This window comes from Acinonyx jubatus, chromosome D4 (assembly GCF_027475565.1).
Source record: "Acinonyx jubatus isolate Ajub_Pintada_27869175 chromosome D4, VMU_Ajub_asm_v1.0, whole genome shotgun sequence".
Taxonomy (NCBI): domain Eukaryota; kingdom Metazoa; phylum Chordata; class Mammalia; order Carnivora; family Felidae; genus Acinonyx; species Acinonyx jubatus.
Window position 1 is genome coordinate 21,267,641 of NC_069391.1, and position 27,136 is coordinate 21,294,776.

At 40.7% G+C, this 27,136-nt stretch overlaps 1 protein-coding gene across 1 annotated transcript; it reads left to right on the forward strand.

Moving 5' to 3' along the window:
- Positions 1–2,983: 2,983 nt before the first annotated feature.
- On the forward strand, positions 2,984–22,151 carry INIP (INTS3 and NABP interacting protein). Its single transcript, XM_015068656.3, has 5 exons — positions 2,984–3,139; positions 4,289–4,371; positions 17,542–17,644; positions 20,028–20,118; positions 21,230–22,151. The coding sequence occupies exons 2-5, from the start codon at positions 4,347–4,349 to the stop codon at positions 21,323–21,325; spliced, it is 315 nt and encodes a 104-aa protein (XP_014924142.1). The 5' UTR covers positions 2,984–3,139; positions 4,289–4,346; the 3' UTR covers positions 21,326–22,151.
- Positions 22,152–27,136: the final 4,985 nt, after the last annotated feature.

Genomic DNA, 27,136 nt, shown 5'->3' on the forward strand with positions numbered 1-27,136 from the left:
CAGGCTCTGAGCTGTCAGCACAGAGCCCAATGCAGAGCTCGAACTCACGAACTGTGAGATCATGACCTGAGTCGAAGTTGGATGCTTAACTGACTGAGCCACCCAGGCACCCCTTCTGTTTTTTTATAGTAGCCATCCAATGGGTGTGAAGTGGTCATTCATATATATTTTTATTTCCTTTTTATAGATGACAGAACTGAAGCATTGAAAGGTAAAACAAGGGCTCATAATCATTAAGTGTCAGAGCTGGGATTTGAACCCAAGTAAACTCACCCACTAATAACCAATATGCCAAAATTCTTGTGAGGTGGCAGTTCCAACAACTTCCAAGGAGAAGACTGAGGGGCAGTTCAAAGGCTAACATCTACCAAGTAAAGGGCAAAAAAAATAGCAGCAAATTAAATTCATTTTTCTCCTGATAATGTTCTCCCAAAGCCTGGAGGCTGAACTTGCCGGGAAGTTACAAAATATTCTTCTGGAGGTAGGACTCTTTTTTTTTTTTTTCTTTTCTCCATAAATGGGCTTGTTTCAGAACATCCATTAGGACTTAGACTGCTAACAGACACATGAAAAGATGCTCCACATCACTCACCATCAAATACAAATGCAAATCAAAACCACGAGACATCACCTCACACCTGTCAGAATGGCTAAAATTAACAACACAAGAAACAACAGGTGTTGGCAAGGATGTGGAGAAAGGGGAACCCTCATGCACCGCTGGTGGGAATGCAAACTAGTACAGCTACTCTAGAAAACAATATGGAGGTTCCTCAAAAAATTAAAAATAGAGTGACCCAATGATCCAGCAATTGCACTATTAGATATTTACCCAAAGCATAAAAAAATACTGATTCAAAGGGACGCATGCACCCCGATGTTTATAGCAGCGTTATCAACAATAGCCAAATTATGAAAAGAGCCCAAATGTCCATTGACTCATAAGTGGATAAAGAAGATGTGGTATATTTATAGTGGAATATTACTCAGCCATAAAGAAAAAAATGAAAACTTGCCATTTGCAACCACGTGGAGGGAGATAGAGTATATTATGCTAAGCTAAATAAGTCAGAGAAAGACAGATACCATATGATTTCATTCATACGTGAAATTAAGAAACAAAACAGATGAACATGGTGGGGGGGGGCGAGAGAGATGTAAACCACAAAAAGACTCTTAACTAAAGAGAACAGACTGAAGGTTGATGGAGGGAGGTGGGTGGAGGATGGGCTAGATGGGTGATGGGTATTAAGGAGGGCACGTGTTGGGATGAGCACTGGCTGTTATAAGTAAGTGATGAATCACTAAATCCTACTCCTGAAACCAATACTACACTGTATGTTAACTAACTAGAATTTAAATAAAAACTTGAAGAAAACAAACCAAAAAAGGACTTAGACTGGAGCTTTCTTATGCCCTAGTTTCTGTATTATCTAATCAGGCCACCTAAAACAAAAAAAATTTCCTAAGGTTTTGTAAACTGTATACATCCCAGTCATCTTTTTAGTCAGTCCAGGACTCAAAAAGATCTTTATAAAAAAAATTTTTTTACATTTATTTATTTATTTATTTATTTTTGAGACAGAGACAGAGCACAAGTGGGGGAGGGGGAGAGAGAAAGAGAGGGAGGAAGACACAGAATCCAAAGCAGGCTCCAAGCTCTGAGCTGTCAGCACAGAGCCCGACGTGGGGCTCGAACTCAAAAACCGTGACATGACCTGAGCCAAAGTTGGAAGCTTAACGGATGGAGCCACCCAGGCGCCCCATGGCCTTTTTTTTTTTTTTTTTAACATTTATTATTATTTTTTTAGTAATCTCCACACCCCACGTAGAACTCCCAACTCACAACCCTGAGATCAGAAGTCATCTGCTCTTGCAACCGAGCCAGCCAGGCACCCCTCAAAAAATGCCTCTTAATTGAAAAGCAGTCCTGGCCGACTACCAGAATGCTCACGTATTACACTTTATATCTACATTGAAGATGTCAGCAAGGGCTGGACTCTGAGGAATTCCTTCCTCCAGAGCAGAGACAATGTGTGAGACTTAAGAATGTGGGCCTTAGCATCTGGCAAACATTTACTCCTTTGAAACTCAGGTTGTTACTTGACATAAAGTAATTCAACATTTCTGAGTTTCATACACAAATATATAAATATAAATCATATATAAATCAGGAAATGGCAGGATCAGAGCCCAATGCACAAGAAGAACCTAGCATGCAGAAGGCACTCAATACATGCTTGGTAGTGTTATTATTTCAGAGATCCATACGAAAAAAAGTTGTGCCTTATAAACATTTACCATTGAGCAAACATTAAGAATCGATGTTCAAATTCTAGAGATATTCATAACAGGGGTTACCCACCACAGAACAGGTGAAACACACCAATACATGGTTACCTTTTAATGTAAATAGGTAGATCTGTAGATCAGGCATCAGGTGATCCCACTAGGAGGGGCTTTGTGTTCTGAGACGTGCCACAGCCATTTCTTAAACAGATTATAGCACAGTAGCAAACACTTCTGCATGTTTGGTGCTTTTCTTATGTATAATTATGTAAACTATAAAAAAAAAAAATCCCTGGGATTTGTGGAAAAGTGCAGACGCAAAACCCCAGATGGTTGTTGAATAATAAAAGCCAGCCCTGCCTGTGAAGACTGGCCCTCCTCTTAGCCTAGCCGGAGTGGATTCCTATCGTCGCAGGCCTGGCCAGGATAGTGACTTTTCTCTGAACAGTGGCTTTGACGAAAGGGCCACTCGCGGTGCTAAGGTCTCAGCCGGTCTCGGCCCCGCCCCTGCCCGGCAGAGCCGGCAACAAGCGTCTCCCTGAGCCCCGCCCCCAACAGCACCGCCTGCATCTCCCATGAGCTTTTTCGGCTGTCACTCTTCAAAAGGGAAGTGGCGCCTGCGCTGAGCAGTTAAAGCACGAATCACAGTGGGCAGCCGCTGCTGTCTGGAGGCGGGAGGCGGGACTTCCGCTCACTCCAGTGTACGTCAGGCAGGAGGCGGAAGCGTAGCGGGGGCGGGAAGGTTGTAGGGCTGCACGTTGGGCTCTGTTTGCCCGTGTTTAAGTGGTCGCGCCCCCTTTGAGAGAGCGATCTGGACGCGTGGAGGGTCCTGGACGCTTTCGTGGTCCGGGTAAGTAGGACCACCTGATGGCGCCGGGGGATGGAAGTGTGTGGCGCCAGCGCGGATCTGCTGCCGCGTTCTTTGTTGCCACAGGCTAGCGGGTTCCCCACCTTTTTCACTCCCCCTCCTCTGAGTGGTGTCGGCCGCAGCCCCCGCTCAGCCCGCCCTCCACGCCCTCCTGCAAGGGCCCTTTGAGTCGCGGGTGCCGCCTTGCCACATCCCCGGTTAACGTTCCCCTTCACTAGATGGCCCTCTTTCTTCCCGACCCAACCTGCTTGCCTCGCCCTGTGCTTCTGCCGAGGAAGCGCCTAACGATATTTTGTTCAAAACCGCTATCCGTTTGCTAGCCCTTGTAGTTTTCCGGGGTTCCCCTAAAGGCATCCTTCATCACGTCGAAAGAATCAGCTCCTCTCTGCTTCCGGAGCACTGGTTACGCCTTTTAAAGAGCGCGTTTGTTAAACTTATTCGTATGGTTGCTTGAATGAGAGTATATTTTCCCATAGGATTGCATGTTCCTTGAAGGCTGGCGTAGGGTCCTGCTCATTTGCGATCTCCCCAAGGCCTAATACAAAAACCACCAAGTTTGGAAACTAACAGCCCAAAGTATTCTTACTAGCTTTGTGACCTTGGGCACGGATCTCCCTATCTATAAAATGCTGATAAGTAAAATAATTTCAAGCATCTTAGTGTATGGTGCAGACTATATACTTGGTAAATTCTAGGCTTGTTTTCCTTTTTAGCGTTTAGTATACACAGTAGTTGCTGGATATATTTTAAGTGAATCCAAAAGCACCATAGCGGAATGATTTTTTTTTTCTTTCTAGCACTCATATTGATGCTGTCAATCGGTTGATATATGTGGTAGTATTTGGTAAATACAACGTAATGGTGTATATTAAAGAGAGTAATGCTAAATGTTGGTATCAACATCTTCAAGAATAAACACTTAACGTTCTAATTAAATACTTGAGGACTTTGCAGAGTTTAAATTTGTGATTTAAGTCTGTGTGCTTTTTCAGATGTATGTTTCTGATGAAACGAAGACACTGCAAATGTTTCATTGTAGGAAAGCTAGCTGTTCCTGACAACTTTTAGTTTGTTATTAAAGTATGGTGCATTTTATATGTTTGTACACGTATTTTTTTTTTTTTTTTACAGGAGATTGGAAATTGCTGACCAGTTGCCACTGAACATAGTTGAAGCAAAATAGGAAGATATGGCAGCAAACTCATCAGGACAAGGTAACGCATGCTGGAACTTGTTATTAATGGGAACTTTTCCCCATAATAGTGAACATGTTTTAATAGAAAAGTTAGTATACAGCAGTTAACTGTAGTCAGAATAAAAAATGAATAGCAAGGGGCGCCTGGGTGGCGCAGTCGGTTAAGCGTCCGACTTCAGCCAGGTCACGATCTCGCGGTCCGTGAGTTCGAGCCCCGCGTCAGGCTCTGGGCTGATGGCTCGGAGCCTGGAGCCTGTTTCCGATTCTGTGTCTCCCTCTCTCTCTGCCCCTCCCCCATTCATGCTCTGTCTCTCTCTGTCCCCCCCCCCAAAAAAAACAACGTTGAGAAAAAAAAAAATGAATAGCAAAGTAAAAACCCTGTATTTGAAGTAAGTCCAAGATTGTATCAGATATATAACATTCTTAATAGCTATTAATTCTATGTTTGTTTGTTTTTTTCAAATGTTTGTTTATTTTTGAGAGTGAAAGAGCAGGGGAGGGGCAGAGAGAGAGTCCCAAGCAGACTCCACATTGCCAGCACAGAGCCCGCTTGATCTCACAAACTGTGAGATCATGACCCAAGCCAAAATCAAGAGCTGGATGCTTAACCAACTGAGCCACCCAGGCGCCCCTGTTAATCCTGTATTTTAACCTGTGTTAAGATTATTCACAGTATAAACCTGTGTTCTCTTTTACTTGCAATCAAAACCATTTTAAGTTTATTTATTTATTATAAGAGAGAGAGCAGGGAAAGGGCAGAGAGAGAGGAAGAGGGAGAGAATCCCAAGCAGGCTCTGTACTGTCAGTACAGAGCCCAATGGGAGGCTTGAACCCACGAACCTCAAGATCATGACCTGAGCACCTAAGCCAACATCAGGAGTTGGACACTCAACCGACTAAGCCACCCCAGACACCCCTCAGAACCACTTTTTTTTTTTTTTTTTTGAAAGAGAGGGCACAAGTGAGCAAGGGGCAGACAGGGAGGGAGGAAGGGAGAGGAAGAGAATCCCACAAGAGGGGGAGAGAGAGAGAAAGAGAAGCCGGGCTCACCTAAAGTGGGGCTTGAGCTCACCCGATGTGGGACTTGAACTCATGAACCATGAGATCATGACCTGAGCCAAAGTCAGATGTTTAACGACTGAGCCACCCAGGCATCCACATGTCAGAACCACATTCATTCATTCATTCATTCATTCATTCATTTATTTAAATGTTTATTTATTTGAGAAAGAGAGAACCCATACAAGCCGGGGAGGGGCAGAGAGGGAAAGACAGAATCCCAAGCAGGCTCTGCCATGTCAGCACAGAGCCTGACATGGGACTCCATCCCATGAACTGTGAGATGATGACCTGAGCCGAAATCAAGAGTCGGATGCTTAACCAACTGAGCCAGTCATGCGTCCCTAGAACCACTTTTAAGACGTTATATTATCACCAGACAATATCCATGCCTTTATCTTCATTTGTTCTAGAAACTTTCATGTACATCTCTGTTTAGAAGCTCTCTAAAGCAAATCAAGTCAGACACATCCTAGAGAAGGAGTTTTTATTTAAAAATAAATTTTGGGTAGCTCAGTCAGTTGAACATTGGACTCTTGATTTCAACTCACAGTTGATCTCACAGTCATGGGCTAGAGCCGTGAGTCAGGCTCCAAGCTGAGAATGGAGCCTGGTTGGGATTCTCCCTCTACCCACCCTGCTCACGTGCGTGTGTGCTCTCTCTCTCAAAATAAATAAATAAACTTAAAATAATAAAATAAAAAAAATAAGTCTCAAGGGTGCATGGGTGGCTTGGTTGTTTGAGCGTCCAGCTCTTGATTTCAGCTCAGGTAATGATTCCAGGGTCGTGGGATCGAGCTCCACATCAGGCTCTGTGCTGAGCCTAGAGCCTACTTGAGATTCTCTCTTTCTCTGTCACTGCTCTTTTCCCCTGCTCATACTCACTCTCTCTCTGAAAAAAAAAGTTTTACAAAGTAAAATTTAATCTCTAGAAAGTATTAAATCCCACTTCGTAAGTTGTTTCCTGTTCCACAACTTGAAAGCAAACCTCTATTTCCTTTCCCTGTCAACTCTGAACTTTTTTTGACCCATATGTTTTTATCCTCTCTGTTCTGATTTTTTTAACCTTAGTTTTGTCTTAAACTTCATATAAATGGAATCATAGTGTGTGTACTTGTTTGTGTCCAGCTTTCACTCACTGTCATGCCATGTATCAATAGTTCATTACGTTTATTCTGGAGTAGTTTTCTACTCTGTATTTACCACCATTTTTTTATTCATTCTCCTGTTCAGGGGTTTTGGGGTTGTCTCAGTTTTGGCCACTGTGAATACAGTTGCTTTGAAAATACTCGTTTATATGTCTTTTTGTAGATATTTGGATTAATAGATACAAGTGGAGCAACTGAGTATATTGTTAATTTTATAAAAAACTGCCAAACCTTTTCCCAAACTGCTTGTACCATTTTACATTCCCTCTGGCAATGTGTGAGAAATCTGGGTGCTCTACATACACCGTTATAGGTCTCTTTAATTTTAGTCATTTTAGAGGACAGGAAGTGACATCTCATTATAGTATTAACTTGCACTTTGCTGATGACAAATGTTGAGCTCTTTTTTGTACTTCCTGGCCATTGTAAATCCTTTTATGTGATTTGTTTGAGTGTTTAGTTCATTTTTTAAAAATTGGGTTATTTTTATTATGAAGTGTTTTGTTTTTTTAAGAGTCTGGATATAAGCCCTTTGTTACCACTAATTGCATCATCTGGATCATCTTGGAGTTGGTTTCTGTTGACTGTATTTTTTTTTTTTTTTTTTTTTTGAGTGTGGGTCATGTTTTCCTTTTTCTTGCTATACTTAGTGATTTGTTATTGGATACTGGATATTATGACTAATACATTGTAGAGACTCTGGATTCTTTTTGTATTCCTCTGAAATGTGATTTCTAGCAGATGCAAGCCTTCAACTCAACTCAGACTCCAAACTCTTGTCTCCTTGTGTTGGGCAGTAGCTGAAATCTCTGCTCAGTCTTGTAAGCTTCCAGCTGCTACTTTATTGCTAAATCTCCTGGGGTTTCCCCCATACATGTGTAGTTTTAGCAAGAAGCAAACACTTTGGGTGGATTTTATAGGCTTTACTCCCTATGCCTTTCCCTCTTGGGTTTCTCCCCTTATTTTCTGGCTACTCTGCCAGCCCTGAACTCTGTCCTCTGATACCTCAAAAGCCAGTAAGGTGAGGCAATCCAAACTGTGAATTGAACAAAAAGTCACACATTCCCAAATCTCCCTAATTGTAGTTTCTGCCTGATTTGGGTTAGTTTCTACTGCCTTCACATAATGATTTTTTAATGCTTTGTCCAGAATTTAAACTTCTACAGTGGCAGGGTTGGTCTAACCAAACTACTCTGCCAGTACTGGAAGTTGGAAGTCTGCTGTCTTATTATATGTAAACTTTTTTTAGTACATTAGTTGCATTTAGGGCAAACTAAAGGTTGCCTGAGTTTTATAGAAGTGTAATGTTGTGAAAAGCTAGCTATGGTGACAGTTGTAACTAGCTAAGAACTGTTCTGTTCTCTCAAATAACCATGTGTGATTTGTGTGCTCTGTGGATTAATCACAGGTCAACATTCCCTTCTGGTCTTTGATCTCTTCTTTTCATCAAGTTATCAGATTAAAAGTAATTTAATTTGAACCAAAATAAAATCAAAGATATGTCTATTTTTGAAAGGAAATATGCTGCTAAAAAAAAATCACACAGTCCAGTCCAGATGAAAATAAATTTTAAGTTATCTGTTCTAATACCACAGATAATCGAGATTTACAGTTTACTGGTTATTTTTTTTCCACATTTGCAATAAAACACAATTTTTAGGGTTGTTCTTGATTTATCCATAATCATCTTCTGTGAAACATCCCCTAATCTAAATAGAAGCGAATTTAGATTAGCCTTTTGGCTTTTGTTGTCCATGATTTTGTTGGTGTCCTGGGCTGCTGTTAGGCACCAGCAGAGGGAGTCCATATCATGCACCATAGACTCCAAGTGAATTTTTAAATTCTTACCTATTTGGATGTATTGCATTTTACTTTCTATATTAAATTATTTCTGTACTGTTTACGTGTATAGGAACTACTCAATACAGAGATTGAATGCCAAGTGCCATAATTATCTTATAATGATAACTGAGAGAACCATGACTGAAAAAGAAATCCTGATCTGTACACTGCAATTTGTTAATGTCTCTAGTATAGAAGACAGAATCCCATTGTGTTCACTGAGCCCTCTAGCAGATCTAGCAGTCTGTCATACTGTGGTAGCAGTCAAGACTGCTAATTTCATAAGCTCTTGGCAAACCACCACTGAAGTCCCCTATTCTTAGCATCTGTCGTAGTATGGAACATTTGGTTCGTTCTTAATAACTACTTGATGGATGAGTAACATTTTGAGAATTTTAACATGTAGAGGCAGATTGTCAAACTGCTATTTGGCCAAGGTACTATGTAAAGAATCTTTCATTATTGGTAAATATCAAGGTCCTATGTACGTGTGGATTGGTCCAACCAATTGGACCGACCTGATTTCAGACACAGAGAAACCTAGTGAAATAGTAAGAAATGTGAATTATTTTCCTTGGCTCTTTTATAGTTATCTCAAAATGTTTATAGTAATAATTATAGGCCCTGCAGATCAGGTGGTGGGAACTACTGATTTCGGACCATACTAGATGCTCTTAGCTGTGATTTCAGGGTGCTATGTAAGAGTGGGGTGGCATAACTCTTGGGAGGTGTCTTGCTTGACCTCAGGCCTAGATATTATCTTACCCCAAACCATCTATAACCCAGAAGAAAAGCAAACGTACTCTTAAGCCTTGTACTAAGATATACTACATCTTAATTAAGAGTTTGTCTCACTGAAGGATAAAAATCATATTTAAATTCTTGCATTTGTATATTTTAAAATGGAGAGTGTGGATGCAAAAATGCAATTTGCAGTTGGGTTTTTTTTTTTTTTTTTAAGATTCATTTATTTTGAGAGATTGTGGGCACATGCACGAGAGCAGGAGAGGGACACAGAGAGAGGGAGAGAGAATCCCAAGGGACACAGAGAGAGAGGGAGAGAGAATCCTAAGCGGGCCCTGTGCTGTCAGCATAGAACCCAACACAGGGCTTAATCTCATGACCCTGGGATCATGACCTGAGCTGAAATCAAGAGTTGGATGCTCAACCAACTGAACCACCTAGGCGCCCCTGCAGTAGGTTGTTTATTTTTAAAGATTATTATTATTTTTTAATTGTTTTTTTGTTTATATATTATTTTTGAGAGAGAGAGCAGGGAAAGGGCAGAGAGGGAGACAGAGGATCTGAAGTGGGTTCTGTGCTGACCACAGAGGGCCCAGTGAAGGGCTCCAACTCAGGAATAGTGACATCATGACCGGAGCCAAAGTCAGACGCTGAACCAAGCCACCCAGGCGCCCCTACAGTAGGTTTTTTTTTAAGCTAGATTTCTTTTTGTGTCATTTATTTTTTTATTAAAAAATTTTTTTCTTTAAATGTTTATTTATTTTTGAGACAAAGACAGGATGCGAGTGGGTTAGGGGCAGAGAGAGAGGGAGACACAGAATCCAAAGCAGGCTCCAGGCTCTGAGCTGTCAGCACAGAGCCTGACTGGGGCTCGAACCCATGAGCTGTGAAATCATGTCCTGAGCCAAAGTCGGACGCTCAACCGACTGAGCCACCCAGGCACCCCATTTTTGTGTCATTTTTAACTGCAAAGCAAAGAGTACAGTATTTTTCTGATGTGCTAGGATTGATCTGTAGGCCCCAGGTTCAAATAGGAATGAAACTGAGTTGAGGCAGAATTTGCTGTAAAGTAGCTTCATAGAGTATGTATAGTTAGGAGAGAGCTTGAGATCCATTCAGTCTGGCCTGGAAGCCCTGTCCTGTGAGTGTAACCTAGAAAGCTGCATGCTAATCAGCTTTATTCTTTGTAATAACAACTATTCACTGAAAGTGGATTGGCAGAATGGGGCTGATGAGAATCTAGTGATGTTAATTAATAGAGAATGCTAGATAGTAATAGCTAGTATTTATTAAGCAGTTACCACATGGCAGGCTGTATGCTATATTTCCTATATTTCATAAAACCACCCTTTGAAGTTGTTACCATTGTCCCCATTTGTCCTGCAAAGTGAGATGATTTTCCCAATATTAAATAGTAACTGGTAGTGCTTAGATGAGAAATCAAATCGATTCTGTGCCCATGTCCCATGTTTTCCCATACTGCACTTTAGCTGAGGGATTAGAACATTCTAATTATAGCATCTAAGAAAAAATTGGGAGTTCTAGACTAGGGGCAGAGACTTCTTAATCTTTGTATCTCTTCTGCATCTATTATGAGGCAGAAAATCCTTGTACTGAATGAAAAAAGGCCCTGTGAGTTTAAGAGGAAAAAAAAAAAATGAGTGATGAGGAAAGGTCAGTTCAAGCAGATCACTCATCATCTTATTTAGCCAGTCCTGAAGATGGGAAACCTCAAATAGGTAGAAAAAGTGGCAGTCGCTTACAGGGAGTAAGTCCATGAGGTCTGAGAGAGAACTTGAACACAGGGAGATCATCTGAGCAGACAGTAGTGTTTATTCCTTTGATAGGTATTTTCAGTAAAGTCCAAAAGGTGGCTAAGAGTTTTAGATCTCACCAGATATAAGAAGTGTTTGCCATTCACTAGATACCTAGAAGCTAATTATTGGTAATAATCAACTCATGTTGACTTAATGTGATATGCTTTTATTTTGCTAAGACTTAGACATCAAGCAGTCTCCCCTGGATGAGGTTTGAGCTGTAACCACGGAGTACATGACATATATCATTAGGCAGAATGGTCCCTCCCCCACCAAAGATGCCCACATCATAATCCCCAGAACCTGTGACTGTGTTACCTTATGTGGCAAAAAGAACTTTGCCATGTGATTAAGGTTAATAAGGGCCTTGAGATGGGAAGATAATCCTGGATTATCCAGGTGCACCCATTTTAATCACAAGTCCTTAAAAGGAGCAAATTTTTTCCTGGCTGTGGTCAGAGAAATGACAATAGAAGAAGGGTCGGAGAGATGCAACGTTGCTGGATTTGAAGGCAGAGAAAGGGTACCAGGATCCAAGGAACTCAGGAAGCTTCTAGATGCTGGAAAAGGCAAGGAAACAGATTCTCCACCAGAGACTCCAGAAAGGAATGCAGCCCTGATTGTAGCCCAGTAAGACCACTGAACTATAGAACTGTAAGATAATAGCTTCATGTTGTTTTAAGCCACTGAGTTTGTAGTAATTTGCTACAGCAGCAATAGAAAAATAGAAATAATTCACCATGTCAGAAATCTAGGAACCATCCATGACATCTTCCTCACTCCTTACTTTATATTTACTCTATCAGTGTCCTGTTGATTCACTTTCCTAAATAGCTCTTGGATCTGTTCCTATCTTTCCACTTCTCTGGCCTGTCATTTCTCGCTTGTTCTACTGTAATAGTCTCCTGTTTTCTCTTGTGTAGCCTTGCACTCAGCATTGCAGCTACAGTGCTCTTTTCATAGGGAGAAGTATCATTTTTCCCCCACCCCTAATGAACTTATTTATTTATCCTTTAGATTTCAGTTCAGGCATTACTTTCTCTGGAAGCCTTCACTGGTGCACTTGCTCCCAGTCTAGGTCAAGTTTACTCAACATTAATTCCCGTGGTAATGATTGTTATAAGTGTTTATAGAATTTTCTTTCTTTATTTCAGACTACTCATCTTAGATTCTAAGTATACATTCATTTTTGTAATTATTTGATCATTTCTATCCTCACTGGACTCTGACAGCCATGAGAGCTAGAATCATGCCAAGTTCTGGCTTATCATTGTATCCTTAGAACTTTATCTAGTGCCTGTGTATAAAGCATACACAATAAATATATGTTGATTCAATAAATGACTTAAAACATGTTAAATAGTGCCACAGTGACTTTCCTTTAATACAAAACAGGTATCTTAAGTATGATACGTTGATTTAAAGTATAGCTGTGAAGGGGCACCTGGGTGGCTCAGTCAAGCGTCTGACTCTTGATTTCGGCTCAGGTCATGATCTCATGGTTCGTGAGATTGAGCCCCACGTCGGGCTCCGTGCTGTCAGCACAGAGCCTGCTTAGGATTCTTTCTCTTCCTCTCTCTCTGCCCCTCCCCCTGCTCACATTTTCTCTCTCTCTTTCCCTCAAGATAAAAAAAAAAAAGTATAGTTGTGAAGAATATCTAGCTTGTAGGATAACCACCTCAAAGGATTTGAATAATATTTTAAAATATCTTTTAAAAAGTGTTATGAAAGCAGTTTATCAACTGTAATTGGAAAGTGGATGATTCATAACCCTACTGAACAAAGAAAATAATTTTCATTCTTTAGCTTTAGAGTTTTTTTTTTTTTTCAGTAGAAAGAATTCCAGTTAGTGCTTGTTTACATGTGATAGAGCTATTCATGTAAAGTGAATATCAGCTGTTAGGTTTTATTTTTTATTTTTAAAATATTTGTTTGTTTTCGGGAGAGCTCAAGCAGGGCAGGGGCAGAGAGAGGGGACAGAGGATCCAAAGCAAGTTCTGCATTGACAGGCCGACAGCAGCAAGCCTGACTGACGTGTGGGGCTTGAACTCACGAATTATGAGATCATGACCTGAGCTGAAGTCAGACGCTCAACCGACTGAGCCACCCAGGTGCCCAAGCTGTTAGGTTTTAAATGTAATTGACGTGAGGCTAGTTCCTCAAGAGTGTTTTTAGTGACCAAAAAATGTGTAGGAGTTACATGTTTCTATGAATGAATGTGGAGATGAGAATATATATATGGTTGTGGATGGAGGTAGGGTTAAAGTTCTAAAAGTAGAAGTATTTTAGAGACTGCTGCTTTATTCTAAGATAATTGTTAGGGAACAGGTTAATTATAAAGGAATATTAAGTACTGCACGTGAGATGTATCTTTAACACCCTTACGCTTCTAAGAATATAAAAGTTGGATGTAACTTTATGAAATGTGTAAAAGAATGTAGCAATGTTAAATTATGGCACGAGATAGGTGTGTGTTTTTAAAAAAAAAACTCATGTAGTGAGTATAATAAAACAGTTAAATGTTATATTGGTGTCCTAGAGTTTGTTTGTATAAACCCTAAAGGTGGGAGACTCTCACTACATAACATTATACTTTATTTATTTATTTAAACGTTTATTCATTTTTTGAGAGAGAGGCAGAGAGAGCATGAGCAGGGAAGGAGCAGAGGGAGAGGGAGACACAGAATCCGAAGCAGGCTCCAGGCTCTGAGCTGTCAGCACAGAGCCAGATGCGGGGCTCAAACTCACAAACTGCGAGATCATGACCCGAGCGGAAGTCAGATGCTTCACAAACTGAACCACCTAGGCGCCCCCCCCCCCCCCGCTTTTTTTGAACGTTTATTCATTTTTTGAGAGACAGAGAGCATGAACATCATTCAATACAACCAGATAAACTACCTAGTTTGTGCCTTGAGTTTCAAATTTGCAATAAGTTATTATTACTCCCTAAGTGCTATCTGTTGACTTTTATATACTTTTATAATGTAAATGTTTTGTGCAAAACAGACATGTAAAATAATACTATATATTATTTTTTAAAAATCAAGAAGGAAGCATAGGTTTCAGGGGCATTAGACAAGATTAGAATATAAAAGGCTAAAAGATCTGACCATACCCTTTCCCTATGAAGTTTAGCCTTTGTGGCTCTCAGCTGCCTGTAGTTACACATTAAGATCTAGAATATTATGCAAGAGATCATTTTGTTTGGTTAGGCTGGAAAAGGAGTTGATTGAGGAAGTTCCTTTAGTGACGTTTAGGACATAAAATTAGTTGGATTAAGTGATTGGTTAGATGTGGGTAGGAAGAGAGGAATTTAAAACTTGAGCTTCTGGGTGGGAGCATGGGGGCACAAGTGAGATACAGAGATAAGCATTATCCCCTCTTTACAGGGAGGAAAGGCTAGGAGCTAGCCCAGGCCAGTGACCCCTTGTTTAAATATTTTAATGAATTCTTTGAAGTCTGAGGGGATCTTTTGCATGGAGAAAAATACTCATCACTGCTCATAATTTAATTGATGGTGTATTAAACCTACTCATCTAATAAACTAAGTTCTAAAATAACATTTTTTAAACCTGTAGAATTGATAATAAGCTTATTTAGTTAAATTCTCTTTAATAGTTTAAATTAGAATTATAATTAATATGACTGTGTAACACATCCCTAATTATTGCAAAACTTAGTACACTTAAATCGATTTTAAAATATTAACCCATGATTAATTAATTTACTCATTCTGTACTTGTTTTTTGTATCTTACTGGGGCTATAATAATTTTCTCAGATTCTTACCTCTGTACTTTCCCAGGATCCTAGTAATTTTTCTATACTTTCCTAGGGTTACAGTAATCTTACCAATACCAAAAACAAAACAAAATTTCAGACAAGTCAGGATTTAGTGTTTTTGAGAAGTTTGATTCTCAGCCAAAACACAAGATTTGGTAATGCTTTTAAAGATTAAAAGCTTAAAAGCTGTGGTGGTGTGCACTGGGTCCCTTCTATAATTAAACTTTACCTGTTAAGTTAGTTAATGGGATTTTTGCAAGCTCATGCCGATCCATAGATTTTTGGTTTCTTACAACCTGGAGTTAGTCCCTGAATGAAATACTTCTGTGTTCTGTTTTCATTATGAATTGCCCTTTTCTGGTAGCTTTACTGCCAGGATTTCATGCGTTTCATCTCCGAAGAGGTCCGGGATTATTAGGTCTATATAGTTAGTTTTCTTTAGGATATTTCACTAATTCATCCAGTTAGAACTCAGAGTTTCTACTTGGTCATTGTGTGACATGGGTGCTCATTGCCACTGGGTCCCCTTTTAAATGGTGTATATGGGTGAGGACCTGCACTGAATCTACCTCTCCTGTTCTTAGTACCTAACCTGCTTTTTCTGGAACTATTTGACTTAGCCCCTGTTCCCTGTGCCTGCCCCTGCCTCCCTGTACCTTAACAAAAAAGTATTCAGCTATATTTTACATACAGGCACATTTAATAGGAGAAACAAACCCCTAAATATTAACACTGACCTAATTATTAGCTATAATTATTATAACTAATTATTAATTATAATAACTATTATTTTCACCCTTCTTTACAACTATATTTTTATGTATTTTAACTTTCCCTTTTGTATCTTTCTATGAAGTCATGGCTTATCATAGATTGAATTTGTTCTATTTAGCTATAATTATTATTCTCTTTTTAATGTTCCAATTGTGACAGCCTGGCTAACCTTAAGTTGGCTTCCTTGTCTTCAGCACTACCTTGGACATTGTTTAAAAAACTTCTTGCTTCCTGACCACTAGATGTTCCAGGCCCTTCTTGATTTTTTTTCTTGCCCTAAGACATGCACCTAGAACTCTGGTTCCTTTTCCTGGAGGAAACACATTTAAAAATAGTTTACGTTGGGGCACCTAGGCGGCTCAGTCGGTTAAGCATCTGACTTTGGCTCAGGTCATTGTCTCATGGCTCTGTACTGACAGCTCAAAGCCGGGAGCCTGCTTCTGATTCTGTGTTTCCCTCTCTCTCTGTCCTTCCATCGCTCATGCTCTGTCTCTCTGTCTCAAAAATAAATAAACATTTAAAATTTTAAATAAATAAAAATAATTTATGTGCATTTATACACAAAGAGCATTGAAAAACTCGGTTGTGCTTGTATTTATCTGAACGTTATTTATCAAATTATCTTCATGTAGTCTTTTTAATGTTTTGTACATACAGTTTCTATGTACATACAATTACTTTACTGATAGTGACCCTAAAACATTTTTTTGTGAACAAATTAATCTTGAGGGAAATTGATATTTCTGTAAACAGCAGATCAGTACTTTCCAGTGTGGTTATTTATTTTGCTCATCACATAATTTAGACACTGTCAGATTTTTAAATTTGCTTTTCAGGACTTTATTTTATTTTTATTTTTTTAAGTAATCTGTACACCTAATGTGGGGCTCAAACTCACAAACCTGAGATCAAGTTGCAGGCCCCACCGACTGAGCCAGCCAGGTGCCCCAGTTTTCAGGACTTTTCTATTTATAGTATCTCTAAATTCCTACAAAAATGGAACCACAGAATTATCTTCTAAGAATGCATTAGCCTCTTCTGAGAAGTGGAGAAAAGTCTCGTCCTATAGGTGGAAATATACCTAGTGGTGTAACTTGCTTTACATGTATGTAACTTCGCGTATACAGATGGGAGAGTGCTCCTTTCCCTTGGAAGGTGTTCTTCAGTTTACAGAGACCTCACTTTGAGGTTCGTTTGCCTGTCTTTTAGCTTTCCATTTGTTTTCTTCTGAATTAGGGATCAGAAACTCAAATGCCCACAGGGCGTATAAACAAGTTGAATAAGGACTGCAATAAGTTAGAGAGTGCCCATTAAAGGTGAGGACTGTTCGTTCTAGTTAATTTTTACCACGGGGTATCCAGATCCCTTGTTGCCAGTTCTCAACACATTTCTAGAGAAGCAAGAAGTCTGAGAATTTTGTTTACATTATCTCAATGTTTACATGTTGGCATTTACTTCAGATTTTAAAAACCTAGTTGGATGCTGCTCCTGGGCCAGCACTTTGCCCGCTCTGCGCTAGATCTTTTGTAATTTAAAAATCAAAAGCCTAATGTTACGTACTTGCTAACAGACACATCTTTCTGCCCCCCCCCCCCCATTAGGCTCCATTTCTTTCCCAGAATTGCTGTGTGGGCAGTCACCGTTTTTTGACTTGTTCCTTGAAAGATTGTGCGTCATTTCTGAATGAAAGCAGTTGAGAAAAAGAAATATTGTTTAGGTCTGAGCATGTCTGTTGCTGTTTTCCTCCTGAAAACCTTGGTGATTACAGTTCTTTAAAACTAAGTCTTTCGAATCCTCAGTCAGTATTAGGCTTTACATGTATCCGTGGGCCGTGCTGGTAAAGTCGCTGGGAAGTAGGCAGTGGGAAGAGAGTAACCATCTAGGGAAACTACTTACTAGTGAGTTTGTTATCTTGTTAGAGAATAGAATTTGCTTTCTGGGTTTCTAGATGGCCTGGGTTTATAAAAATATCTCTAAAATGTTTTTTTATTTCTCTCTCCCCTCCACCCACTGTCTTTCTTAGGTTTTCAAAACAAGAACAGAGTTGCGATCTTGGCAGAACTGGACAAAGAGAAAAGAAAATTACTCATGCAGAACCAATCTTCAACAAATCATCCTGGAGCTAGGTATTGACGAATAATATGGGTTTTATATTCAGTGATATAAAAAATATTTTGGACAAAATACCTCAAGTTGATTGGCAGTGGTTTATTTCTCTAATATTGGAATTTACATGTTATGTTTTGTTTCCTAGTTAGATTTGAAAAAATTAGACAAGTAGATTTTGTTGGATTTTAAATATTTTAATTCTAACTAGAATATTCAATGTTCCCTACAGCCTGCTTTTTAAAAAAGAAAAGGATTTGTGTGGTTTTTGTTTGTTACTGAAATTATTGTCAGCATCCCACTCTTTAAGCGTTCTGTAAAGCAGGTAAAATTTAGGTATCTCGATGATGTTTGTGTTCAGTTTCTGCCTTCTTACATCTCTTCCTTCAGATTATCCCATTTAACCACCACCCTAGCCTTCCTCTCTCTTCCAGCCAGACCTCTTAAAAGTGCTGTTTATCCTCATCTTAACTGACTCCCTTTTACTCCTTAGTGCACTCCACTTGGTCTTGAGGCCCCCTCTCCCTGCTTCCCAAGAATAGGTGCTCCCCTAAGTCACTTGCACCCTCATTGTAGATAAATCCAGTAGGTCAGAGTCCTTTTCTTACGAGACATGTTAACATTATTTGACACCACTGATCACTCCCTCCTTCTGCAAATACTTTTTCCTTGGCTTCCATTCACTCAGTGTCACACTGTCTTGATTTCTCTTGCAGACATTTCTCCACTGCCTGTCTCGTGAATGTCAGTGCTCCTCAGAGTTCAGTTCTAGATCCAGTTTCCCAGTCTTCTCACATCTTTTCCATTGGACAGCTGCATCCACTTTCACAGCCTGTTATTTATGTGCTGATAACTTTTATCTAGTTTTCTCTTCCAAGTCCCAAACCGCCTCCTGGATACCTCCACTCTGATGTCGTTGAGGCATTTCAAACTTAGTATGTCCCGAGCTTAACTCTTCTTACCTTCGTGCCTCTAACTAACTACTTAATATTCTTGGGTTTCTTGTCTCAGTGGATGGTACAGATCTATATAAGTGTGACCTTCATTTATTATTATTATCCTTTCATTTCTATCTCCAAGCATTTACCATTCTTTTATGTTTATACTTTGAAATGTGTTTCAAATCTATTCTTCTTCATTGCTACTGGTCCTGGCCACTCTCATTTCTTGCCTCAATTACTACAGCTGCTTCCTCACGGAGTTTCCTGTCATCTTAAGTCTTCCTGAATACATTTACCAGTTGTGTCAGTTAGGATGCTTTAATCTAAAAGTAACTGAAAACCAAGAAAATGGGCACGTACATTAGGATGTACGTTAACCAAGAGTATGAAGAGCAGGGGTGTCCAGAGTGGCATCATGCGGTGGCCCAACAGTGTCAGCAGTGCTCTGGCTTCCCTCTGTGCCTTTCTCTGTGGGTCAACAGCTCCCTAATGGTCAAAATACGACTGCAGTAGCCTTAGCCTCACCTCTACACTGAGCCACCTATAGAGGCCAAAGCCAGAAGGTTCCTCCCCTGTGTTCCTTTTGCAAGAGCATGGAAAATGTTCTCAGAAGGCTTCTGGCAGACTACCCATCAAGTCTAGTTGCCCAGAATTGTGTATCTTTCTCTTGCCTAAGCCAGAAACCAGCAAGGGGAATGGCACTGTCTTAACACCCACCAGAGTTCACCCCCTGAGAGATGAGCCTGGCCGGCCCTGAAGCATGGAAACACCGATAATAGAACTAAGTTTGTGTTCCATTGGCAAGGAAATAGGAAGACCAGCAGTTGTTGAGGTGACCAGCACTGTCTGCCATAGTGGTGGTCCTTCAGAGCCATCATATGGTACTGATGATCATGTCACTTCTCTGTTTCTAATACTCTTGGGGGTCTCCCTTTACTGTTAGGATAAGGTCTACATTTCTTAATGTATTTCACAAGGCTTTTCATATCCTGGCACCTGCCTTCCTCCCCAGCATCATTTTTTGCTAACCCACTTCACCCCTTTTCAATCCTGACCTTCAATCCTATTGAACTCTTAATTCCTTCAGACACATCAAGGTCTTTTGCCCTGGGCTTTTTTACACTTGCTGTACCTTCTGCTTGAAACATTCAGTTCTTCTGTTTTCATCATAAATGTAACTTTATGATAGACTGGAGTAACCTCAGATCTGTTTGAAAGTAAGGGACCATAAATCATCCCCAAAAAATCATCAAAAAAAAAAAAAAAAAAGAGTAATTCGAAGCCCCAGTAAATAATATAGGCTTTCTTCATATAAATTAACATCGACAGTGGGAGAAGGAAAAAAAGACTTACTCTGGAAGGCCTTTTTTATCCCTATAAAGAATATATAAATGAAAAATGTGATTCAGAAGTAAGGAAGTCTCTACTTTCAACAGCCAAATAACTAAGATTCCCATTTTAGCATTGCACTCTCGAGACCCTCTCTTAATAAGGACTTCCGGGATCATGCTGAGCAGCAGCATATTGCAGCCCAACAAAAGGCAGCTTTGCAGGTGAGCCAAGTGTAACTGACATTCTTGTCTCATTGGAGATTTCCTGGATCTTGGAATCCAGCGCAATTCCCATTTTGTATTTCAGTGGAACGATATCAATAAAAGCGTTGCGCACATCATTGCAATGGGTTTTTGATGTTCAGTCATGCTCAAAGGATTTGAAGGACCAATACAGCAGTAATGAAAGTATCTTTTATGGTTTTGACACCGCCATGATTGATTCTGTGCCGTACCTGGCAAGGGATTGCTTGTGTACAAAAGAGTTTAGGATATTTGGATGGACAGAATGATGTTAAAAGCTAAACTGCCTAGTTTAATGGTATGTACATACTTTTTTCGAATTTGTCATGCCGTTACATCCCTTAATAGTCTTACTGGTTCTTTGTTGTTTGGATTCTTTTTTTAATGGTCAGTATATGTTTAAAGATTCACGCTGACCATAGGAATGTGATAATCCATCAGTTTTTAAAATTTTGCTCTTCATAGTAATAATAAACAGTTTTAGTATTACAGTGATCTTGGATAGTTTAACATTCTCGGAGACCTTGAACAAGCCATCATTACCTATGCTTTTAAACCTTGGAATTTCAGAATTGGAAGAGACATAAAAGATCATCTCACTTCAGGCAACCTAAAAACAGTCTTCCTTTCTCTAGCGATAGAGGGAGGTCACTGGTGGTTTTCTGTTACTTACATTACAACATTCTCAACAAAATGTTGGTGTCTTAATCACCAGTAATCGGCTCCCTTCCCAACTGCTGCCCTTCTTTCTCAAGTTCCTGCTTTGTTGATTAAGAGGAGATCTCTGGGATCTTTGTTGCTAGTTTTCCCTGCTCCAAGGAACAAAGTAATTCATGTCTTTGACTCATTATTGACTTTAGAGAATCACAGAGGAGAGAGTGGGTCTGATAAATGAGTGCCTGGTGCAGCTTGTTAATATGAATTTTTTATTACTGTCCATCTCCCGTGTATTTAAACAAAATTAGCAGCAGCAGAACTGATTTTTAAAATAAATTTTGTCTCAAGGATAAGTAATTTTAATGCCTTGGTTGAAAAACTGTGACTTTTAATAGCTTAATTGCTTTTTTTTTTTTTAAACTCTTCCCCCCAGCACGCACATGCACATTCATCTGGATACTTCATAACTCAAGACTCCGCATTTGGGAATCTTATTCTTCCTGTCTTACCTCGCCTTGACCCAGAGTGAAGAAAATATTTGTAGCAAAGGCAACTATATCAGATGCCAAAGCTACTATCATTTAGTGCTATACAAACTGTGACTTACAGAATTTTGGCGAACTTTTATACTTTTTGCTTCTTTGAAAGAAAGGTATGTGTAAGTGAAAGCAGAAGAGGAGGGTCACCAGGAGGATGCGAGCTTTGGGAAGTGTGGTCGCTGAGGAACTGATGATGCTACCTGTCACTGTTTTGTCACACAGAACAGTTCGGTTTTAGCTCCAAATCAGACTCTGGATTGGATGGTCCCATACATTCACCCCCCCGCCCCCAACTAGGTGGCCTGAATATATCATTGTCCACAATAGACTTTCATGAACCATTTATATATAGTACTTAACTTTAAAAAAATGAGGGTGCTTTTAAAAATGTGAACTAATGGACTTAAATAAGTTACATTTATATTTGCTGTTTATAGAATTGCTATCAGTGTATCTTTTGTGTTTATAGTCAACATGTCGTCCTGAAATCTTTAACTCATAACTGTCTCTCCTGTTTTCATTTTCAAAGAAAATCTAAGATACAATTAAGTTACCAACAAATCTTAAACATCTTTTATAAACCTATGCCACTATAAATTATGTGACTAAATGCTATTAAAAACAGTGATAAGAGGGGTGCCTGGGTGGCTCAGTCTGGTTGAGCCTCCGATTTTGGCTCAGGTCATGATCTCATGTGAGTTCGAGCCCCGCGTCTGGCTCTGTGCTGGCAGCTCAGAGCCTGGAGCCTGTTTCACATTCTGTGTCTCCCTCTCTCTGACCCTCCCCCGTTCATGCTCTCTCTCTGTCTCAAAAATAAATAAACGTTAAAAAAAAAATTAAAAAAAAAAACCCCAAAAAACAGTGATAAGAAAAGTGGTTACTACATGTATGGTGTCCCTGAGTTTTATCGTCCATTTTTGTTCTAATTCAAAATGTATGCAAGTCAAGCCCCTTTTTAATTTAAGGAGTTAGGTTAAGCAAGTTTCTCAATATGACACATCTTCAACAGAATCTGGGGTGCCTATTTAAATAGGCAGTGCCTCCTACCTTACTCCAGTCCTACAGAATTAGAATCTCTAATTCAGAACAAAGTCTGAAAACTATTGGTAGGGGAATTCAATTTTCACAACACACACACACACACACACACACACACACACACACGTATATGTGTATATATATATATGTATATGTATATATATGTGTGTGTATGTATATATAAAGCCATAGATTTCTATGTTCATGAAACTTAGAGGTCATTTAGCTAAAATCTACATTTTTTCCTTACCTTTAATAGGATTGAAATTATATTTTATACTATATCACAGATATGGTATTTTATAGCTACTTATAATTGACCTCATATTAGCCTTGAGTCCCCATCATCTCTGGTGGTAGGAACTGAAACTTAAAATTCCAGTTTAGGTCAATATTTAATCGAAGTTCATCTCCCTTTTTAAAGGGTTTCTTTCCCTCCTTCCCTAGATATTTGCAACAACCGCTTAGCTCTATGTTAACCCAAACTAATTAAAGCAAGGGTGGACAATTCTAGACTTGGCTGTGCCATTTAGATTCTTGAGAATTTGAACTGATTTTCTGCATTTGAGTGAGGTGGCAGTTGTTCCACTGTAATGGTCATTATTACAGCAAAGGTGCCCTTACTCCCTGCTGCTGAGGAGCTCCCAGGGACCCCTGGCCCCTGTCCTGCCTCAGGCCCATCCAGCTCTTCCTTGGGACTTCTACAGTGGCCCTCATTTTCTTGAATTGTTTTGACAGTTTCTGTTCTGTGCAACCCACGACTGATTGGCATGGTTCTAAATTTATTGATGCTAAGAAGATAAAACATTTGGATTGTATACTTTTTATACTGTTGAAGCCTCTACCTAATGTGTGACTTATATAACCTAGGTAAAGAGATCTTTTTTACAGTGGTATCTTTTCTAGTCTCTCAGCCTTTTATTTGTTTTTTATTTTAGAGAGAGAGAGAGAGAGAGAGAGAGAGAGAGAGAGAGAGAGATCGTGAGTGGGGGAGGGGCAGAGAGAGGAGGGTACAGAGGGTCTAAAACAGGCTCAGTGCTGACAGCAGTGAGCCCGATGAGGGGCTTGAACCCACGAACCGGGAGCTTCAGCCCACAAACCGTGAGATCATGACCTGAGCCAAAGTCAGATGCTTAACCAACTAAGCCACCCAGGTGCCCCAGTCTTAGCCTTTTAAATAGATGTTGCTAAATCCTGCAGTCCTGGCTAGTAAGCACTTCCTTGCACCCCTCTCCTGGGAGTCACTTACAAATTCAGTTCCATTCCGTATGTATTTGTTAACACACACCCTGTAAAACATTGTAGTATGGTGGAGGGAACAGGAGGCCTGCTCTGAAGGAAGTCACAGTGGAGAGGAGCCTGTTGTGGCATAGCAGAAATGATAAGGAAGCCAGAGGGCAGTGTACCATAGAAGAGGCATTCAGAACACAAAGCATTCTAGACAGGCCTGGAAGTATTGGTCCGATTTTACCTGGAAGGGCAGGAAGAGCTGCTCCAGGCAAAGGTCAGGATTTCATAATCAGAAGTAGTTAGTAAGACCATTGGGAGGGCTGCGGAGGATAATGGGAAGGGCAGGGGGCCAGTCAGAAGCCCTAGGTGAGGCTTCAACATTGCTTCCCCCCCGAGTATGGGTGAATGGGGGTAACTCATTCAGCCTCTCTTGGCATGTCACTCTGTCTCACCTGTAAAATAGGAACAGCACCCACTCTGCCTACTTCATAAATTGTCTAGACCAGTATTTTTCCGAGTGCAGGCCTCAACCTGTTACTAAATTGAGAAGCCAACTTAATGGCTTTAATGGGGTGTGACCAGCATTTTTTTCTTTTTTTGAAAAAATAGCATGAGAGTGCATGGCATGTGGTAATAGGAGATTTTGTTTCAGGAGTCTTCTATTTCCGTGTGTGTGTGTTTTGCTTGTTTTGTTTGTTGTACTAGTATGTAAGATCTCTGAGGTGAGGATTTGTTTCCTTCCCTCCCCTCCTCTTTGTTCACTACTGTATTCTGTTTAGTTTTTGGCATATAGTAGGTGGCCAGTACCTGCTTATTGAGGGAATGAATGGATATATATGACCTGGGTCGTGATGGAGAAGGTATTTGTTTTGTTTTTTTTTTTCACTGTGAGTCACCCCAAGAAAAAGTCTTGAAAGCCACTGCTCAAAAATACAGATAATAGTGCTTTGTATGATTCTGTAATAAAAACTAAAATGACTCACTGATTTCAAACAGATTTTGTTTCCTCTGAACAATCTATAAAACATCTCATTAAGTGGTCTCAGTTCTTTGTTGCGCTTTGGCAGTAGAAACTCAGCCTTTCTAGGAGTTTAAGGCCCATGGAGGCAAGGGTCTTTGCAAACATGTTTACACTGAGAATAAAAGGTCAACCTAGGGCTCATCAGGTCATCGGTGCCAGTCAGCCCCACCACCAGCATCCGGCAGCCAGCATGAGTCCCGTTTCAGCGTCAGCTCAGCCAGTGTTTACTGAATGCTGTTCTTTACCTCTACGCACAGGGGACACGGGTTTTTTTTTTTTTTTTTTTTTAATGAGCAATAAAGAATGAACATAGGAGGAAGTGGAGAAGTTCACTACCCTCAAGAACCTGACAGTCTAGAGTGGGTGAGACAAACACGCTAATAGATAACTTTCTGGTTGCACCTTATTAGTGAGGAGAGGATAAGCCTGGATGGGCCAGTGAAGCCTATGTCAGGATAAGCATCTGAGGGGCGGGTTTCTGTTTGGCTCCATCGGTGGAACATGTGACTCTGGATCTTGAAATTGTGAATTAAAGCCCCACGTTGGGTGTAGAGATTACTTAAATAAATATATCTTTAAAACAACCAAACAAAAAAAAAAAAAAGAATAAGCATTTGAACTTGACTTTTGAAAGAAGAGCGTCTCAGCCAAGGAAGATAGAGCAACAGTGAAAGCAAAGGAAAAGTCTGCACAGAGGCAGAACAGGCGTAGGGGCCACTGTGAAACACCAAAAGTCCAATTTGGCTGGAGTTGTATGGATAGATGTGGATAAATTTGTATCTTGCAGTAATTAGAAATGAGGCCAAAGGCGCTAAGGTGATCCATCCTTCGAGGAAGCTAAGGCCGTGTTGGGGTGAGGCTAAGGCCGTGTTGGGGTGAGGCCCTCGCTTCATCCAGCGACTAGCACTGTGACGGCAGCACTCGCCAGCACTGGGGCCTCCGTCTCAGCGCACCTGCATCATCTACTGGGCCCTCATCCTGCACAACGGTGAGGTGACAGTCACTGAGGATGAGATCAATGCCCTCATTAAAGCAGCAGGCGTAAATGCTGAAGCTTTCTGGCCGGGCTTACTTGCAAAGGCCCTGGCCGACGTCTACATCGGCAGCCTCATCTGCAATGTAGGGGCTGGTGGACCTGCCCCAGTAGCGGGTGCCGCACCAGCAGGAGGTCCTGCTCCCTCCACCACTGCTGCCCCAGCTGAGGAGAAGGAAATGGAGCAGAGAAGGATTAGAGGAGTCTAAATATTTTTAAATTATTTATTCATTTAAGTTATCTCTATACCCAAGGTGGGCCTTGTACTCACAATCCTGAGATCAAGAGTCACATGCTTCTCCAACTGAGCCAGCCAGGTGCCCCAAAAACCTGAACTCAAAAAAAAAAAAGGCCAAAGACAGGCTGGACAGACACATCCTCTGGAGAGTCTTGAATTCCAGGGTGAGGCAAATACCTCTAGTCTGTGGAACATTTTTGAGCATAGGCAGGTGTGGAGATGAACCAGTTAGGTCCTTCTCAGCCAGCTCATGGCAAAGGGGCCCTTGTGATAAACACCAGAAGAATATTACTCTTAATTTCTACTGAGATTTCAGACTGGTGTCTTCTGTTGATAACCACATCTTAACGCCAGCTCTCTCTTCCATTTAGTTCTTGGACCCTTCTCCCAAATTTCTCTTTGCTCACCTTCCATTATCTACCATTCTTCTCTCACCAATTCCTAGATCTCCGCTTCTAAGAATGTCCTTTTGTTAGTGTTTTTTTAACATTTATTTATTTTTGAGAGACAGAGTGGGAGGGGCAGAGAGAGAGAGAGAGAGACAGAATTCAAAGCAGGTTCCAGGCTCCATGCTGTCGGCGCAGAGCCCGATGCGGGGCTCGAACCCATGAGCCATGAGATCATGACCTGAGCTGAAGTTGGACACTTAACCAACTGAGCCACCCAGGTGCCCCTCTAAGAACCTCTTAAGAAAGAAAAAGCGAGGGCAGCTGGATGGCTCAGTTCGTTAAGTGTCTGACTCTTGATTTCAGCTTAGGTCATGATCTCATGGTTCCTGAGATCAAGCGCTGTGTCGGGCTCTGTGCCTACAGCATGGAGCCTGCTTGGCATGCTCTCCCTCTCTGCCACCCACCTCAAACTAAATAAACTTTAAAAAAAGAAAGAAAAAGCAAGGCAACCTCACACCATATTCACTTAATCTTCACAGCAGCTCAGCGAGGTAATGAAGTGGATATTCTTAGTAATCGCAGCATTAATCCTTCCTTTCGCCCTTGCCAACAATACCCAAGTTTTTCTTGGGTATGCCCCTTCTCTACAACAGCCAGTATGCCTCAGGGAAAGCTGACTGCCCCAAGCAGCAGCAGTGGGCCTTCCCCACACACTCAAGCCAATCCGGGCAATTCCTTTTTGCCACATCCAGTGTATAGCACACTGCATTTCACAGACCACAGGAATTGGTTCAGCATTGGACATGTTACCCAAACGAGACTCCAGAAGAGATTTGCTGGGCTTATGGGAAA